We start from the raw sequence: 19,782 nt of genomic DNA, 5'->3' as shown, positions 1-19,782 counted from the left end.
CTGCTGAACTGAGTCACATGTGCAGTTTAACGGCAACACTGCTGACAGAAACACACCCATCTGCTGTTTGGCTCCACAACCTCTTCATTTTACACACCTGCATTTTAAACACACACCTTGAACCTTGGAGTTCAACAAATCTTCTCTTTTATACGGGATTTTTCTTGAAACCACGCCTGTGTCTGCTTCGCCCTGAGCAGTAAACAGCGTGACCTTCGTCAGGACTCAGCTGCTGTTAGATTGTAGAGAGAAGAGCTGACAGAGTTCAACACCTGCAGTGGAAACAAGACAGAAAGTCCAGCAGCGACTCATCTAAACTGACTGAACCACAACCACTGTTGAAGCTGGATTTCATTTGTTTTGTTTGATTCAAACTTTATTCTTTCAGTTTGCAGAAGATTATCGATGAATCATCTCTTCTTCTTTAAGTCGAGCTGCTGCAGGAAGATCTCAGTGTGTGCAGCTGTGATGGAGTGTGTGAAAACCATGAAGACGAGGGCTGACTAACAGGAAGTAGTTTACCGGATCAGAACCTACAGGGTGTGATTCTGCTGCTCCTTCAGTCAGACTTTCCATCCAAACTACAATCACTTCAAACCAATCAGCTGAACCTGCTGGTGTGTGTTGTGTTGCCTCCCTGGAGACCCGGAGTGGACCACGTCTGCTACACACACATCCTCTCCTGGTTTCTGTTCTCGGGCTTCCAATAAACAATCAGGCTGATGCTGATCACACTGTGTATGCTGGTCTGCAGCGCCATCTGCTGTCCTGATGGAAGTCCTGCAGCTGAAGGCAGCTTCCTCTTCCTCACTGCATCCATCTGACTCTGATATGAAGCAGAAACTCTGAGCCAATCAGAGGAGGAGATGATGGAGAGGAGGGCTTCAGCTGAATGATGTGTGTTTCCTCTGCAGGTGGAGGTAGAAAGTGTGTGTGAGCCGATGTGTGTTTCCTCTGCAGGTGGAGGTAGAAAGTGTGTGTGAGCTGATGTGTGTTTCCTCTGCAGGTGGAGGTAGAAAGTGTGTGTGAGCCGATGTGTGTTTCCTCTGCAGGTGGAGGTAGAAAGTGTGTGTGAGCCAATGTGTGTTTCCTCTGCAGGTGGAGGTAGAAAGTGTGTGTGAGCCAATGTGTGTTTCCTCTGCAGGTGGAGGTAGAAAGTGTGTGTGAGCCGATGTGTGTTTCCTCTGCAGGTGGAGGTAGAAAGTGTGTGTGAGCCGATGTGTGTTTCCTCTGCAGGTGGAGGTAGAAAGTGTGTGTGAGCCGATGTGTGTTTCCTCTGCAGGTGGAGGTAGAAAGTGTGTGTGAGCCGATGTGTGTTTCCTCTGCAGGTGGAGGTAGAAAGTGTGTGTGAGCCAATGTGTGTTTCCTCTGCAGGTGGAGGTAGAAAGTGTGTGTGAGCCGATGTGTGTTTCCTCTGCAGGTGGAGGTAGAAAGTGTGTGTGAGCCGATGTGTGTTTCCTCTGCAGGTGGAGGTAGAAAGTGTGTGTGAGCCGATGTGTGTTTCCTCTGCAGGTGGAGGTAGAAAGTGTGTGTGAGCCGATGTGTGTTTCCTCTGCAGGTGGAGGTAGAAAGTGTGTGTGAGCCAATGTGTGTTTCCTCTGCAGGTGGAGGTAGAAAGTGTGTGTGAGCCAATGTGTGTTTCCTCTGCAGGTGGAGGTAGAAAGTGTGTGTGAGCCGATGTGTGTTTCCTCTGCAGGTGGAGGTAGAAAGTGTGTGTGAGCCAATGTGAATCCAGCATCATGGATCAGGACAGAGAGGAGGGAGTCCCTCCCTCTAAAACCACTCAGAGGTCAGATATCCATCTCTAACTCTCCATGACTCTTCTCAGAAATCACAAAAACTCACATCAGCAAACATCTGGATTCACAGGAACCAGCCTGGACCTGGACCTAAAGCCAGACCTGGACCTGGACCTGGACCTAAAGCCAGACCTGCACCTGGACCTGGACCTGGACCTGAGCCCAGCTGTGTGTCCATGAAGAGCGACCGGTCGATGGATAAACCTATTGGTTTCAGCTCAGACCAGCAGTGAGTATCAGAGTCCAGTGGAGGTTCTGGATCAGGTTCCAGATGAAAACCAGTTTCTGTTGAATCATTTCTGGACGTCTGAGACGAATCTGCAGCATCATGTTTGTCATGTGATGGATCTGATTTGTCCTCCAGAGTCTTCATCAAACTAAATGTTCAATTTCAGGATTCAGCTGTGAAACCATGAAACCATCTTTATTCACAGGAATCAACCTGGACCAGGACCAGAACCTAGACCTGGATCAGGACCTGGATCAGCACCCAGCTGTTTGTCCTTTAAGAGCAACAACTCGAAGGGTCATCCTCTTAATTTTAAATCGGATCCAGAGAGGTGAGCTGTGTGTAAATGTTGCATCAGTTTGGTTTTATTCCAGCTTGTGTTTCACATCAATAATACCAGAGTATTATTCCGGATATATGGATCTATATATTAGTCCGGATATCTTCAGTATTTCCAGGTGAAATATCCAGATAAAGCTCTTATAATAAGCAGTTTTATGGGATGTTTCCTGTGAGCTGAGAATAAGCAGGAAGACTCTGTCTCAGTGCAGGAAACAGCATCTCCAGAATTCAGCTTTCTCATCTGTGGAACGTAGAAGCAAACGTCAGTTTTTCCTCCTCACATTCTGGACCTTTCCACAAGTTCTGCACATTCCCTGAAGCTCACTTACTAAGTGACCTGCAGTCACAACAAAGCAAACTTTTACTTGGTGAAAAACTCCAACATCAAACACATTTCTACTGGGAGCTGCCCAGTCTAACCAGTCTCATCCAAGCACATCCTGGCTGTGGCTGCCTTGCTCCAGGGCACCTCAGCACAGAGAGCACATCTCTCTGATACTGATTCCATCTTCCAGACCTGTAGTGTGCAGAAACAAAGCAAAACTAGAGCGTAGGGGTCTGGACCAAGAAGGCCACCGTATCTCTACAGGACTGCTTTGAGAGCACAGACTGGGAGGTTTTCTCTCAAGGATCTGGCTTGGAGGAGCACACCTCTGCTGCTTTGGATGACATCAGCTTTTCCACAGTGGAGCTACTGCCCACTAAAACAGTCCAGATCTTCCCAAAGCAGAAAGCTGCTTTAATGAGAGTGGGAGCTTCATGATGAAGGTGAGAGAGGCTGCTTGTAGGCCAGGAGATATGCTGACCTTTATGACCTCCCAGAAGAGCCTGGCAAAGAGTGTCAGAGAGGCAAAAGGCAGGTACAGGCAGCGGACTGAGGGGGACTTTGGAAACAAGGACCCCCGGGGCATGTGGAAGGGCATCAAACCCTTCATGACTGGAAGGACAACACCAACCTGGCCAGGTATGAGAGGGACCTTCCTGACACACTTCATGCTTTGGATGTTCTGATAAACAGCATTATGGGATGGAAATGGTGGGAGCTTCCACTCCAAACAGGACAAACAGTCATTTGTCCTTCAGAAGCATCAGGTGAGATCCACACTAAGGATTAACATCAATAAAGCAACTGGACCAGATGGACTTTCAGGCTGTGTGCTGAAAACCTGTGCTGACCAGCTAGCGGGGGTCTTTACCTCCATCTTTAACCTCTCCCTGCAACAAGCTGCACTTCCCTCCTGCTTCATATCCACCACCATTATTCCTGTGTCTAAACAGCCCTCCATCACATGCCTTCATGATGATTGTCCTGTTGGCCTCATCCTGCTCATTATGAAACGCTTTGAGAGGCTCATACTGGCTCACATCAACAGCAGCATCCCTGCAGACCTGGACAGTCCTCAGTTTGCATACAGAGCAAACAGATCTACAGAGGATGCATCTCCATCACACTCCACACAGCCCAGAAGCACCTGGACCAGCAGACAGCTACATCAGGATGCTCTTTGTGGATTCCAGCTCCGCCTCCAAGACTGTAATCTCCCATAAACTGCTCCAGAAACTCATCAGCCTTGGTCTCCTCACCTCACTCTGCATATGGATCATGGACTTCCTCACCAACAGGCCACAGGGGTGTGTTCTGGGTCTGGCCCTCTTCATCCAGGACTTGAAGCCCTCCATCCATTCCTCCAACACCATAGTAAAGTCTGCAGATGATAGCACAGTGGTTGGAGGCATCAGCAACAACGATGAGACCTCCTACAGCAGGAGGTCCAGCACCTGGTCGAGTGGTGTGCAGACAACAATCTGGCTCTCAACACGACCAGAACCAAAGAGCTTCTTGTGGATTTTAGAAGGACCAGTAGGACCATTCAGCACCCACTGTTCATCAAGGGAGAGGAGCTGGAAAGACCTGAATCTGTTCAGTTTCTTGGGAGCCACATAAGCAAAGACCTAACATGGTGGATTAACAGCTCCCATCTGGTGCAGAGAGCTCAGCAAAGACTCTTCTTCCTGAGGAAGCTGAAGCAAGCCGGTCTAGCAGCTCATCTCCTCACCAACAACAGAAAGCATCCTTTGTCAGGGCTGTACTGTGTGCTATGCAAGCTGCACGCCACAAAACAGATCTGTCCCGTGTGGTGAAGGCAGCACAGAGGATCATAGGAGCTGCACTCTGACCACAGAGGACGGCATGGTCCATCTTCAGAGACAAGACCCACCCTGCACACACTCACTTTGTTCCCCTTCCATCAAGGAAAAGATTTAGACATTTAAAACCCACAACCTCCAGATTGGCAAACAGCTTTTCCCCACAGAGCTGTTTCCTCCATCAAGCCTCTCCCCCCTCACTCCCCCACTCTCCCTCTTCATCCTCACTGAACTGCCAACATCATACTTGATCTGCTCCGTCTTCCTCTGGCCCACCTCAGCTTTTATTCCTCTCTTTTATTCTGATTTTCATTCTTCTGTTGCTGTGTTTTACATTTAATGTCCATTTCATTCAATATGCATGTTGCTGTTTTTATTGCCGAGTGCCAACAAAATGCTGTTGCCATGGTGACGTTGATGCAATGACAATAAAGGTCCTGATGTCCTTACAGAGTGGAGCAGCAGAGCTCAGAGCTTCCCAGTGGTCAGTCTGCCCAGCAGCATCAGACACAGCTGGACTCCATATTTCTGGTGTGTACATGTACAACAACTACTTCTCCATCTCTTCTGTTCACACTCATCTCCACGCTGCACTTTGTAGACCAGTGGATTGTCAGCGTGTCCAACATGGATCTGATGTTTGGCTCCATGCTTTCAGTCTGACTGTGTCCTTCATGTGGTTTTCTCTTCCAGCTGCTGGAGGACAACATCATCACTTTTGTGAAGAAGGAGCTGAAGAAGATCCAGAAGCTTCTGAGTCCAGATTACCCAGAATGCTCAGTGTTGGAGGGTGAGGATGAAGAGCAGAGGAAGAGCAGCAGAGAGGCATTAGTGAAGATCACAGTGGACTTCCTGAGGAGAATGAAGCAGGAGGAGCTGGCTGAGCGTCTGCAGAGCAGTAAGAGGATTTCTCTAAAGATTGAAGCTGCTGATAAATGAAACATTTACTGACGTCTCAACACGTGGAACATCACATGTTCACATCCTCCTTCTTCAGAGGCTTGAAATCTTTACTGACTCGTCTGATTTCTGCTTTTCATTCAGAACTTCTGGCTTCAGTTTGTGGCCGGAAACTAAAATCTTCTCTGAAGAAGAAGTTCCAGTGTGTGTTTGAGGGGATCGCTAAAGCAGGAAAGCAAACCCTTCTGAATGAGATCTACACAGAGCTCTACATCACAGAGGGAGGGGCTGCAGAGGTCAATGATGAACATGAGGTCAGACAGATTGAAGCAGCATCCAGGAAAGCAGACAGACCAGAAACAACCATCAGACTAGAAGACATCTTTAAACCCCCACCTGGAAGAGATGAACCAATCAGAACAGTGATGACAAAGGGAGTGGCTGGCATCGGGAAAACTGTCTTAACACAGAAGTTCACTCTGGACTGGGCTGAAGACAAAGCCAACCAGGACATCCAGTTGACATTTCCACTGACTTTCAGAGAGCTGAATGTGCTGAAAGAGAGAAAGTTCAGCTTGGTGGGACTTGTTCATCACTTCTTTACTGAAACTAAAGAAGCAGGAATCTGCAGCTTTGAAGACTTCCAGGTCGTCTTCATCTTTGACGGTCTGGATGAGTGTCGACTTCCTCTGGACTTCCACAACAATGAGATCCTGACTGATGTTACAGAGTCCACCTCAGTGGATGTGCTGCTGACTAACCTCATCAGGGGGAAACTGCTTCCATCTGCTCGCCTCTGGATAACCACACGACCTGCAGCAGCCAATCAGATCCCTCCTGACTGTGTTGGCATGGCGACAGAGGTCAGAGGGTTCACTGACCCACAGAAGGAGGAGTACTTCAGGAAGAGGTTCAGAGATGAGGAGCAGGCCAGCAGGATCATCTCCCACATGAAGACATCACGAAGCCTCCACATCATGTGCCACATCCCGGTCTTCTGCTGGATCCTTGCTACAGTTCTGGAGGATGAGCTGAAAACCAGAGAGGGAGGAGAGCTGCCCAAGACCCTGACTGAGATGTACACCTGCTTCCTGCTGGTTCAGACCAAAGTCAAGAAGGTCAAGTATGATGGAGGAGCTGAGACAGATCCAGTCTGGAGTCCAGAGAGCAGGAAGATGATTGAGTCTCTGGGAAAACTGGCTTTTGATCAGCTGCAGAAAGGAAACCTGATCTTCTATGAAGAAGACCTGAAAGAGTGTGGCATCGATATCACAGAAGCCTCGGTGTACTCAGGAGTGTTCACACAGATCTTTAAAGAGGAGAAAGGACTGTACCAGCAGGAAGAGAAGGTGTTCAGCTTCATCCATCTGAGTCTTCAGGAGTTTCTGGCTGCTCTTCATGTCCGTCGGACCTTCATCAAGTCTGGAGTCAATCTGTTCAGACAGAAGAGGTTTAAATTATTCAGAGATGATGTAAAAGATCTCCATCAGAGTGCTGTAGACGAGGCCTTACAGAGTCCAAATGGACACCTGGACTTGTTCCTCCGCTTCCTCCTGGGTCTTTCACTGGAGACCAATCAGAGACTCCTACGAGGCCTGATGACACAGACAGGAAGGAGCTCACAGACCAATCAGGAAACAGTTCAGTACATCAAGAAGAAGCTCAGTGAGAATGTGTCTGCAGAGAGAAGCATCAATCTGTTCCACTGTCTGAATGAACTGAATGATGGTTCTCTAGTGGAGGAGGTCCAACAGTCCCTGAGATCAGGACGTCTCTCCACAGATAAACTGTCTCCTGCTCAGTGGTCAGCTCTGAGCTTCATCTTACTGTCATCAGAAGAAGATCTGGATGTGTTTGACCTGCAGAAATACTCTCCTTCAGAGGAGGTTCTTCTGAGGCTGCTGCCAGTGGTCAAAGCCTCCAACAAAGCTCTGTAAGTACATATATAGCAGGATGTGGAGAAACATACTGATGCTGCTTTTAATGGACATCATGGAACACATTACTGCTGGTCTATTTCCTCTCCAGACTGAGCAGCTGTTCCCTCTCAGATGGAGGATGTTCAGCTCTGTCCTCAGTTCTCAGCTCCCAGTCCTCCAGACTGAAGGAACTGGACCTGAACATCCAGGACTCAGGAATGAAGAAGCTGTGTGATGGTCTGCAGAGTCCACATTGTAACCTGGAACGTCTCAGGTCAGTTTCTCTGCTGCTCTCATGGTTTTCTCTGTGATGCAACAATCTGGAACATTTTCAAAACTACTTTGAAATATTGTGAATGAAATATGTGCAGAGTAACACATCATGCAACATGAAAGAAACATTTGTTTTATTTAGGACTTAAAGGAATAAATGAGCCTTTAGTTAAATAAAGATGTTCTACTTTATCTTCAGCTTTGGGTGAACCATGGCTCTGGTCCTGCTGCTTTATCACCTTGTTTCCATCCAGTGTTGCAGTCAGATAGTAAACAGAATGACCTCCAATGGTTTAGTCCAGGTTATTTTCCTTTTCCCTGATGGAAAACATGATGGAGTAAAGGAAAGGTGGTGGGATAAATTCAGAGGGAACCAAGAAAATATTCCAGCGTTGCATCGAGAATCCGACCACAATGACCCTCATCTGTGATTTTAGTCTGAAGCTCTTTAACGCAGATAAAAACCCATCAAATAAAACAGAAGAAAGTAGCGAAACAACATAAAGTATCATTTCAATAGAATATAGCAGAGAAGAATGTTTTAGTTACATGAAAACTGAAAATACTGAACATGGAAACAGGTGAGATCATATCTATCTGTATATAATTATAACTTTACACGTGTGGTTGTTGTGAAACCAGCTGTACCTTTATACACTTTATCATTCCATGGTAAACTGAAGATGTATCATTGATTATTGATCAAATGAAAAATGTTTGCTGATTGTGAGATATTTGTAGCTGATGGGAGAAATTTGCACAATTTCGACAAAAAACTTGACTCAGTCCAATAAAACCTTCTGGATAAAGTGAAAACAGTGAAACTTTTCACAGCTCCTCATTAGAAGTTCAGCAGATATTCTGCCTTTACAGAACTTTTTTCTTTTTTAAAGGAATGTATCTTAGTTGTTCCTTAACATTAAATGTGGCAGAAATTTAACACAAATATTTTGTTCAATTCCTTCTCTTCAGACTGACTGGACGTTCCCTCTCAGATGGAGGATGTTCAGCTCTGTCCTCAGTTCTCAGCTCCCAGTCCTCCAGACTGAAGGAACTGGACCTGGACCTGAACATCCAGGACTTGGAAATGAAGCAGCTGTCTGTTGGTCTGCAGAGTCCACATTGTAACCTGGAAACTCTCAGGTTGGTTTTACTTCTTCAGCTTCATAAAGTCTTTGTGATCCAATAATGTGAAACATTTCTGGACTATTTAGAAATAAACAGAATGGAATTTCTCCAGATGAACACATTAGCATGAAAAAGGTTCTTGTTATGTCAGTTCATTCAGCCTTACCTGATTTAGCTCATGTAGCTACTAACCGACTGGAAGATGGACAGAACAAGTCCAACATATCAACACTTATTCATTTAAAGGAAATACTACACAAAGCCCAAAATGTTGGCTGGTCTCTGGAATAAACTTAAAGCAATATTAGTCTTATATATGAAGAAAAGAATAGATGAGTGTTTGGCTTCATGTTCCTGTTTTTTCCTCCCAGAAGAAATTTTCATCATTTTTCTTTGTTGCATGAGTCTCTCAGCTCATCATCAGCATTTAATGTGGCATCATTTTAAGACAAATCTTCTTCATTTTCAGACTGAGCAGCTGTGTCCTCTCAGGTGAAGGGGTTGAGGTTCTGTCTTCAGTTCTCCGATCCCAGTCCTCCAGGCAGACAAGGCTCAACGTCCACGTTTCAAGGTTCCTTTCACACTCATTTGCATGTAAACATGAAACTAAATGTGTTCTCAGGACCAGCAGTGTAGAAAATCCTAAAATAACACCTACAATAGTTTAGTCCAGTGTTTGTCAGTCCTGGTCCTCCAGTACCACTGCCCTGCATGTCTTAGACGTGTTCCTACTCCAACACACCTGATTCAGATTCCTCAACTTCCTCATCAAGTTCTTTGCAGCCTGTAAATGAGCCGTTCATTTCATTCAGGTGTGTTAAAGTAGGGCTGCCTCTAAAACATGCAGGGCAGTGGAACTGGAGGAGCAGGACTGGAAACACTGGTTTAGATTTACACTGGTTCCCATCCATGTGACCCCACTCCACATCACCATGACAACCATGTAACACCAACCATCCACCCAGTGATGATTCCCCGTCTAAACTACATTTATGGCTCCTACAAATACCATCCTAGTGGGAGAATTTGGGCTTATTTGCAGACAAAAGTCTTCAGATCATTACTTGGTCAGTCTTCTCTATATATGACTCAGTTGCTTCAGCCTCAACATGCTGCCAAAGTCAGACCTCATCTGATCTTTTAATGCTCCCTTATACTTATTCTAGGACTTGACAAGACCTGTCTTTCCAGGCAGAAGCCCCCACTATAAGTCCCTGGAAGTACAGGCAGTATGTTTCAGTTATAAAAATGGAAATGCAAATATAATAGTTCATAAAGATCTTCAGTGATAACAAGAAAAGCAAGCCTTGTGTGGAGAACTTTATATTTGCTGCTTTGTTCGCTGCCTGTCTAGCTTCACATAGTCACGTGTTGTGAGGACAGCACACTGATGTCAGTTTGTTTTGGTTCATATTCACCTCCTATGTCTGTTTCTTTAGTTTTTTCTTTAATTTTAATTAGAAATGATGAAAAGTTTATAAATCAGTTAAACAGATTTAAAACAAAACAGTGAAACACTTAAGATCCTAAACAGTAAAACCACAATGAAACTCTGCAGAGTTCAACCTGATTTTCTCTACAGGTGATCTTTGAGGAGACGTTGAACATGAGTCCTGATCTTGTCATCTTCTTCTCACATGTCTTATTTGCATTTTTCTCTGAAACTTTCTCTCCAGGCTGAATGTGTGTGGTCTCTCAGAGAGAAGCTGTGAAGATCTGTCCTCAGTTCTCAGCTCCCAGTCCTCCAGTCTGACAGAACTGGACCTGAGTAACAACAACCTGCAGGATTCAGGAGTGAAGAAGTTGTCTGGTGGACTGAAGAGTCCAAACTGCAAACTGGAAACTCTCAGGTCAGGATTCATCACACTGGGTGTTTAAAGGCGTTTTTATTCATGACTAACATGATACCTGCAGAAGCTGTTTGTATGAATATCTACGGTGGCCCTGAAGTGTCATTGCAGTACAAAAACCACAACACTCCACAATAAGCAGCAACACAAAGGGAGCAATGAGAGACGGGTCCAGTTCTTCATTCAGCTTTACTTTCACTGCAAGTCTCTCTAGGTTTTTGTGTTTTCTGTTAAATTCAATTCAATTAAATTTAATTCAACTTTATTTATATAGCGTCAAATCACAGCAATGCCATCTCAAGATGCTTTACAGACAGGAAAAAGAAAACATAATGAAAGCCAATTCATAACAGCCTATATAAGGAAACCAACAGATTGAGTTGAGTCCAACTCAATCTCCCATCCTGAGCAAGCACACTGGCGACAGTGGGAAGGAAAAAACTCCCTTTTAACAGGAAGGAAACCTCCGGCAGAACCCGGCTCAAGGACAGGCAGCCATCTGCTTCTGCTGTGTGGGGGGGAAGAGGACAGAAAGACAACAGACAACAGGAACTGCTACTCCCGGCCAGGGAGACCTGCTGAGACAGGAGACATACATGTTAATGATGCAACACAGTTATTGGGGGGGGGATAGATCGAGAGATATAAAGAGAAAGAAGCTCAGTGTATCAGGAAATGTCCCTCAGCAGTCTAAACCTATAGCAGCATAACTAAGGGATGCTAATCATCCCTAGCTATAGGACTTATCAAAAAGATAAGTCTTCAGCCTAGTCTTAAAGGTGGGGAGGGTGTCTGCTTCCCTAACACTAACTGGGAGCTTATTCCATAAGAGAGGGGCCTGATAACCAAAGGCTCTGCCTCCTGCTCGGTTCTTTGAGACTCTAGGAACCACAAGTAAGCCTGCAGTCTGCGAATGAAGAACTCCGCTTGGTATAGGAGAAGTATGTCTGAGTATCATCTGCATAACAATGACAGTTTATTCCATGCTGTCTAATAATGTTGCCTCAAGGGAGCATAAATAGCGTGAAGAGTATTGGTCCAAGTACAGAACCTTGAGGAACTCCATGATTTACTGTAGTTTGTGAGGAGGACTTGTCATTTACATGAACAAACTGAAGTCTATCAGATAAATATGATTTAAACCAGCTTAACGCTGTACCTGTAATTCCAACCACCTGTTCTAGTCTTTGTAACAGAATGTTATGATCGACTGTATCAAATGCAGCACTAAGATCAAGCAAGATAAGTACGGACAGAAGTCCTTTGTCTGAGGCCATAAGAAGGTCATTAGTAACTTTCACCAATGCCGTCTCAGTGCTGTGATGAGCTCTAAATCCTGACTGGAACTCTTGGAACTGGAAATTATTTCTGCTCAGGTGGGCATGTAGCTGAGCTGAAACTATTTTCTCCAGAATTTTGGACATCAACGGGAGATTAGATATAGGTCTATAATTTGCTATCACCTCTGGATCCAGAGATTGCTTCTTAAGTAAAGGCTTGATTCCAGCAGTTTTAAATGATTGTGGTACATATCCTGTCACTAAAGACATATTGATAAGATTTAATAGAGTTGTATCAACTAAAGGGAAAATGTCCTTAAAGAGGCTCGTTGGGAGAGGGTCTAAGATACAGGTGGATGGTTTAGATGAAGCTATTATTTTAGTTAATTCATGTTTTCTGCAGCCTGTCAGGATGTCTGATCACAGAGGAAGGCTGTGCTTCTCTGGCCTCGGCTCTGACCTCTAACCCATCCCATCTGAAACATCTGGACCTGAGCTACAACCATCCAGGAGAGTCAGGAGTGAAGCTGCTGATGGCTGCACTGAAGGATCCACACAGACTCAGGTATGGAGAGGCTGCTGCAGCCACACCATGTCTGATAGAGGAGGAAGATCTGTACATGTTTCTCTGTCCTTCACTCAGTCAGATGGAGTGTTAGATGAACTATTACACACAGAATTTGTTTTTTCCTTCTACTCACAGCAGAAACATAAAATATCCATAGATGGTCTTGAAGAAGAACATCTGCAGGAGCAAGGAACAAGAGAGAAAGGAAGGAGAAAGAACATCAGATAGAAACTATTAAACATTATCAAGTTTAAAATAAAATCAAGTTTCTAATAAAACAGCAGATTTGGACTTTTAAATAAGAAATCTAGAAATGCAGGTGAGAACAGGAGGGTCTTTCACCTGGATGTTCCAGCTGATCTGAGGCTTTCTGGGAGTTTCTTCCAGACATGTAGAGCATAGAAGCTGAATGAAGCTTCTCCATCTGCTTGTGAAGGAAAAAAGAAAAAAAAAACGCCTGCACTAAATAAATATCTACATGCCTACATACCGTTACATTTAATCTGAAGCTGAGTCTCCAACGGAAAACCTTTGCTCAGGTGTAGCAGCACTCCACCTTAACTATTAGTTCCATCCAGTTAATAGATGTTGTGACGCTGTGAGCAGAGTCCCGGCTGCTCTTACTGCATCAGTGTTTCCTGGAACGACTGAGGTTCCACCTGCATGTGTTTATTACATTACATGTGACGGCTATCAGTCACACACTAATGTATAATACAAAATCTTACTTTGTCAGAAAACTTACTTCAAAGTAATCCCACCTGCCCTGTTTCCACCAGTCTGCAGACTGGAACAGGAATATGCTGCACAATACTCTGCCATCTTCTTGTTTGGCTGCTAGCTAGGAATGCTATCAGATTAGCTTCCGGTCCAATATGGCGGCTGCATTTCTCCCTCTCCAGTAGCTAATGCAGCGTCTACAATATATTATGTCTATGCTGCTCACAACACTGACGCCTTTTAAAGATGTCCTCTGCACCGATACGCCACCACGTCCTCCAAAGCCAAGACGCTTTCATTAGCTGGACAGCGTCAGTGGAGACGGTTACAGGACAAAGTGTAAAATGTGTCAGCGAGTGTTTGCATGGCGCATGGTGGGCTGTCTGATGTCACACATCATGCATCAGGAAGGCAACGCTGCAGACACGTGAGAACACAGAAGTGACCCGGTTCTGACTGATCCAGTGTGGGACATGATGTCCTTTTAGCAGAAGATGTCAGAACATGGTGGAGCTGCTGCAGGAGACTGTTGTGCTTTGATTGTTTACCATGTTGAGTTTTTACAGTTGATTAAATGATCATTTATTTAATATACAGTAGTATTCACCCATCTAAATATTATATATGTCCATTTTAACTATAAGTCAGACTCATGGATTAACAGTTAATAAATAAATGCTGTTCAGAGAAAACTTTTCTATTTTTAAAAGAATTTTTATTTTAGTAGTTTTAAGTTCTCAGTTTGTTTGGTTTCTAGTTTAAAAGTTCATTGTTGCTCCCTCCACACAAGCAGACCTGCTTTAGTTGCTGCTGCTGCTAGGGATGCACCGATACCAGTACCAGTATTGGTATTGGTGCATTCCTCAATTCCAAACGTGTGTACTCGTACCTGGTATTAATAAAAGTGTACCGATACCACAACCGATACTGGTATCTGTATCGGTACCAGTATCAAGCTAGCACAGATGTGTTTGATGACATGTTCCAGACGTGTTTTAAAAGAAATAAATGCCTTCAATGTTAAAATGTGACATTTTTTGTTCCACTAAAACAGTTATCCTCACTATTAATTCAACAATAAACTCAATAAACTAAGACGAGGAGAACCACCAGACCCCCCAGACAAACAGCGTTCCCACGCTACGTATCCTGCTACGTTGCCAAATCAGTAACATTCAGCTTTTTAGCAAGGAATGGTTATCCTAAATGTTGCACGGAGTAATGGCATTCTTATGCAACAGTATCTGGTGAAAATACAATAATGCCTCCAGAATGTGGACGTTTCTTTTTCATTATATATACGGAGCTACCGACGGAGCAGCTCTTTGGTGGAGTTCGCTGCAGCTGAAATCAGCCAGAACTGGCAACTCTGACAGGGTCAGTTAGGGCCGTTAGGACAGCAAAGTTTCTGCAAGCAGCCTGCAGCTCTTGTTTGTGGAGAGAACTGCAGCGTTGAGGATCATTATGACTTGTTTAGATGCATTTTCAGAAAGCCAGAGGCTGCTTCACGAGTCAGTGAGCCGCATGCGATGAGGAACACGGCACTAAAAGCTGGATCTTTGTTTCAAAACCACACATTTATAGTTGTATTTAGGTAAAATGTGTCGAATCAGAATAAAACTTGTTGAAATTGTTAGATCTGTAATGTTATTATATTTGTATTGGTGAGGTAACTTCAGAAAGGATGGGTCATTTATTACAAGCTAATGAAATCTTACACAGTTATAACAGCAGTAATAACCATAGTCACAATAATGTTGACATAAACACATCTGGTATCGGTAAATATTCAAAGTTCAGATATCGGTATCGGATCGGAACTCCCAAAAAGTGGATCAGTGCATCCCTAGCTGCTGCCAAATGCTCCATCATGCAGTTTCTCAGTAACCAGCTTCACTGATTCTGCAGTTTTTTCTTCTATATTTCCCTGTTATATATTAAATATGGAAGCATGTTATTACGGCTTTATGGAGCCTAATTAACAGCACTTTATAGACACAACATAAAAGCCAGCACTGCTGTGGGAGGGGGGCCGTGGTGGTCATGGCCCCGAGGAGCTGTGGTGGCCGTCCCTTATGTTCACTTCTGAAAGTTGGCAACGCACGTAGATGTGAAGAGAGACGTTAAAACTGTGTCACTGACCAGTCTACTGGTGCACCGGGGTGTGGACTGGCCCCCGCTGGGTGGTCAGCTGTGGGTCCCAGTCCTCTGTGGGCGCTGTGTGGGCCCCCTACCTGTGGGATTGGGAGGTTTAGGGGCCTGTGTCCTGTCCACCCTGGGTGCCTGGTACCCGGCAGGGTCTACATCTGCCGGTCTCGGCCCCCTGGGGCTTGTGCCCACTGACTGTGGGGGGGCTCTGGCCGGGGCCTCCCTCTGCCCCCTCGTGGCCGGGCGCCGGGCTGACTTCAGGGTGGGGGGCTGGGGTCTGTGGTCGGGGTGGTTGGGTCTCAGGGTCCTCCTGGCCTGCCTCTGACCTTTGTGCAGGCGGGGTCACATTGGCATGATGACTCTTGTGCGAACACGTTTCACTCCGTGTGTTCTGCATGTGACACAGTCACTGAGTCGTCCTGCAGGTTTACTCACTAACACACATTTTCCCTTCATTTACTTCTGTGTGTGTTTCTGCTTTTAGTTGAAATCCATTTTTCCACTTTGTTCATCTCTGGTGCTCCTTCAGTTGCTGACTTTGTCTTCCTGGGGGGGCCATGAGATGCCCTTTATGTCTCTGTACAGGTGCAGCAGATGGTCTAGAAGCTGTGATTGGATTGCAGTGTTTCCTTCCTGGTGTATTTCTGTCTCCTCTTTGTCTTCTGTTTACTTTCCTTTCTGTTCTCTTTCTATCCTTGTTCTGTCTTCTTCTCCGCTCAGGTCCAGCTGTACCATGGAAACTCAGTAAAACCAACATTTATTCTACATAAACTAATAAAATAAAAACTTAAATGATGAAGGGGATCTTTATATCTATGAAGCTCCTCTTTGCTCAGCAGAACACAGCAGCCAGACCATCATTCTGCTGCTTTCATGCTGGACAAGTTAAAAAAAACTGTCAGTGAATGAGGCCGTCAGAAAAATGAACTTCTGAACGGGACTTTTTCTTTTCTTTTTTATAAAATCTATAGAATGAAAAGCTTTATCTGCATGACAAGCTCCTGCTTCTCACCGACAGAAAGATCCATCAAAGCTTGATCAGTTCCTAAATGTGTGATCTGGTTTTTCTGCTCTTCTTTCCAGAATTAGTGAGTTTTTTCTCCAACCTTTCTTCCATCGGTCGGCCTCTGCTGCAGCCTCAGTCCATCATGCTGCTTTTTATTTCCACAGCCTGTATTGTTGCCTGTTGGACACATTTCACTTCAGATTCCTTCTTCTAAAGTATTTCCATCATGTTTCTGTCACTACTTTATCCTCTTAACCTGTTTGCAGGTTTATTCCTGTCAGCTAACTGATCTTTCCATCAATGTGTGCCATTATTTCAGAGCCTGCATATGAGCTCCCGTCTTGTTCACACCAGACCCTCTTCACCCCCGTTCAGTCAGTTTCTTCTCTATACATGTGCTCCCAGAAATGACAAGCTGTCACTCATTTATTTAACCTTTATTTGAACTGGTTAGTCACTGAGGTTTCCCTCATTTACAGGGACGACGAGTTTACAGCAACACATCATAAACACAGAACAATAAAATCAAAACAAATCCAGATGACTTCACAAAGATAAATATAAATAAAAGTTTGAAATCAATGACGTGGTTGTATAAAACTAATAAAAATACTTCACAACAACAAGACCATGATGAATTTAAAAAGTCAGACATGAAACATTTAAAATCAGTAAAAGATGGGATGATCTCCAGTCCCAGAGATTACTGAAGTGTTCCATGTATCTGGAGCGTTAAAAGAGAAGGCCCAACTCAAACAAACGGGACTTTAAAGAGGTCAGGCTACTGGAACGACTGGGATCAAACCCACAGCTCCTCTCTGGTAGGGATGAAATGTATGGAGGCAGTTTTCCAGTCAGAGCCTTAAAAATAAAAAATAGCAGTGTTTCCTGCATCTGTCACTGAGAGAGGAGCAGCCAGCCTTCTGATAGAAGAGGCAGTGGTGGGTGTCATAGCTCTCCCCGGTAAGAAATCTGAGAGCAGAGAGGTAGATGGAGTCCAGAGGTTTGAGGGTTGTTGCTGCTGCATGTCTATAGATGATGTCGCCGTAATCCAACCCTGATAAAAAGACAGGCAACTGTTTTCTTCCTGCCAGTTAGGGATAGGTATGATTTGTTCCCATACAGGAAGCCGTAGAGTGTCGTAGAGCGGAGACAAGAGCATTGACATGGTACCTAAAGGTTCATTTTTCATCTCTCCAGAGGCCGACATACTTCTATTCAGTGACTCGCTGAATGCGAGAGCCGTCCCTGCTAGATAAAAATAAAAATGTGTTGCTGCCGTCCATGTTTCTGGAACGGGAAAATAACATCAATTTAGTCTTTTTGTCATTTAAAACCAGCTTTAAGCTGATAAGAGCCTCCTGAAGAATATTAAAAGAAAGCTGGAGTTTCTCTGTGGCCATCGAGTCAGCAGTACAATACAGGATAGTGTCATCTGCATATCAGCGGGCATGACAGTCACTAAGAGAAGGAATTATATTGTTAATATGTCACAAGTTGTGACTTCCAGTTGATCCCCGGGCCACACCAACACACACACGAATGACAGTGGAATTTAAAAACAAAGGAGTTTATTCAGTCTCTTCCTTAAAGCTAAAACGTGAATTTAAAAAGGATAAAAGAAATAAAATAGTCCAACCCAATAAATGGAGGGGACAGGGCACCCGGTCCTTATGAGTCCCTTGTAAGCCCCTGTCCACAATCCTCCTAGAAGGCGAACCAGCATCTTGTGAATGTGTGTGGCGGCGTGCGACGGCGCTAAGTCCTTCCTCCTTCTGCATCAAGCGGAGGATCTCTTTGCTCTGCGGTGTCCGCGTTGCTTGGCCCCGCTGTGCCAAGAGTCTGAAGTCCTGCCAAGAGAAACCCGGAGTGAGATAATCGGCAACTGTTTGTCTCTTTTCTTAACGCATCCACACTATGTCCTAAGGGTTTGGTTCGTCCCTTTACTTATCGTGAAGCAGGCGTTTCCGTTTCTCCATTGCCGGTTGTCCGCGCTCCAAGGGATCTCTTTCCGCTGATCGGTCTCACCTGTTGCTGAATCAGTCCTTTTTATTGTCCACCAATCCACCATAATTGGGAAAGGGGAAACGTAACAGGGCGGAGCTGCACTCCATTGTTCATAATCCATGGCCAAAAAGTCCATAAAAACAAACACATAAACCACAGAAAAACATGCATTAAAAACACAAAGATAAAAACATGCGTTGGTCACAAACATCTAAAATACAAAGGCAGCTCCTATCGGCCCGAGACAGAAACGGTGAAAAGGTCCCGATACAGACCCTGGTGGTACACCTTTAGTTACAGGTACGATGTCAGAACTTAAAATTAGTAGTGTGACAAAGAAGCCTTGTCACACACCCTGCAGACCGACACCAAACACACACACACACACCTGTACCTACCTGACGGTGGTCCTGAGGACCATCACGCCACCAGAGACACACCCACGGTACCGGTTAGCAGCCGCATTCCCGACGTTCCACCTACTGTTAGCAGATCATTAGGGGAGCACACCCAGTTGTCTCCTTACTAATACTGGGAATAAGCTGCTGGACAGTTACTTACCGTGCATCTCCAGGCCTGCTGGTAGTTTGTGAAAACCGAGGCAACGCTCGGGCCGCGTTTAAGACGTCAACCTGTCGCAATGCGGCAGTGACGTCACCGTCACGTGATGCACTGAAACGCCGTATCACATGAATAATCCTGTTTATTTTGACCTGTGTTATGATGATTCTACTGATGTTGGGAATGTTTAAATGTGTTTCCTTTGTGGAATGTTTTGGTATGCATATTTGTTATGGAGAACAAACGGTGTTTCAGAAAAAGCCTACTATCTGTGGTAACTGGGAAGCTTCCTGTTAGGGGAGGAGCTTGATGTTTATAAGGAGCTCATTTCTGAGCTGGCAGGGTGGCGAGTAGGTTGGAATGTGTATTGTGAAGCTGGCATCTAGAGAACTATTGGTGAGATCTTGTACATATTGTAAATATTGTACATACTGGGACGGGACACTGTATATATTGCTGCACTTTGGAGGAGTTAGGGCTGGAAGATTAATCAGATTTTAATCTCAGTGACGATCTGGGTTTCCAACGATGATAAAAATAAAAGGGTGTGATTTCTTTCCTCTCTGCAGTTTCCTCTCCTGCTGTCTTCAGCTGCTAATCGAGCGTCTCTGGCGTTGCAGCGCTGTGCTGTAAACTCCTCCCACAGCCGCTTTGCTTTCATTCAGACACTGTTGCCAACTTGGAGACTTTCTCTCTAAATCTGGAGACTTTCAAACCCCCTTGGTGACTTTTTTGTTCAAAGCGACAAATCTAGCGACTTTTACTGGAGTTATTGGAGACTTTTCTGGTGTTTTGGCGACTGACTTGAAGGCTCATATTGTTCTGCAGTTACTGTAAGGAAGGAGCAGCGGGAGCCTCTCCCCGTCCTAAAGCACCCGGCGGCCAGTCTCCCAGTCGCCTCCGG

General features: G+C 44.9%; 1 protein-coding gene across 1 annotated transcript in view; it reads left to right on the top strand.

Moving 5' to 3' along the window:
- The window catches only part of LOC306765677 (uncharacterized protein), a gene marked incomplete at both ends in the record, with an annotated part of 31,025 nt that overhangs the window by 7,944 nt on the left and 3,299 nt on the right, over window positions 1–19,782 (top strand). Inside the window, 12 exons of the mRNA XM_079253161.1 lie at window positions 1,870–2,028; window positions 3,081–3,334; window positions 3,389–3,462; window positions 3,550–3,773; window positions 3,889–4,140; window positions 4,971–5,049; window positions 5,212–5,416; window positions 5,563–7,351; window positions 7,447–7,611; window positions 8,583–8,753; window positions 10,415–10,588; window positions 12,272–12,433. Of these exons, the coding sequence (XP_079109287.1) occupies window positions 1,870–2,028; window positions 3,081–3,334; window positions 3,389–3,462; window positions 3,550–3,773; window positions 3,889–4,140; window positions 4,971–5,049; window positions 5,212–5,416; window positions 5,563–7,351; window positions 7,447–7,611; window positions 8,583–8,753; window positions 10,415–10,588; window positions 12,272–12,433 (3,708 nt within the window). The remainder of the gene's footprint in view (window positions 1–1,869; window positions 2,029–3,080; window positions 3,335–3,388; window positions 3,463–3,549; window positions 3,774–3,888; window positions 4,141–4,970; window positions 5,050–5,211; window positions 5,417–5,562; window positions 7,352–7,446; window positions 7,612–8,582; window positions 8,754–10,414; window positions 10,589–12,271; window positions 12,434–19,782) is intronic.

The sequence above is a fragment of the Telmatherina bonti genome, assembly GCF_933228915.1.
Source record: "Telmatherina bonti genome assembly, chromosome: 14".
Lineage (NCBI taxonomy): Eukaryota > Metazoa > Chordata > Actinopteri > Atheriniformes > Telmatherinidae > Telmatherina > Telmatherina bonti.
This window is presented reverse-complemented; position numbering and strand designations above follow the sequence as displayed.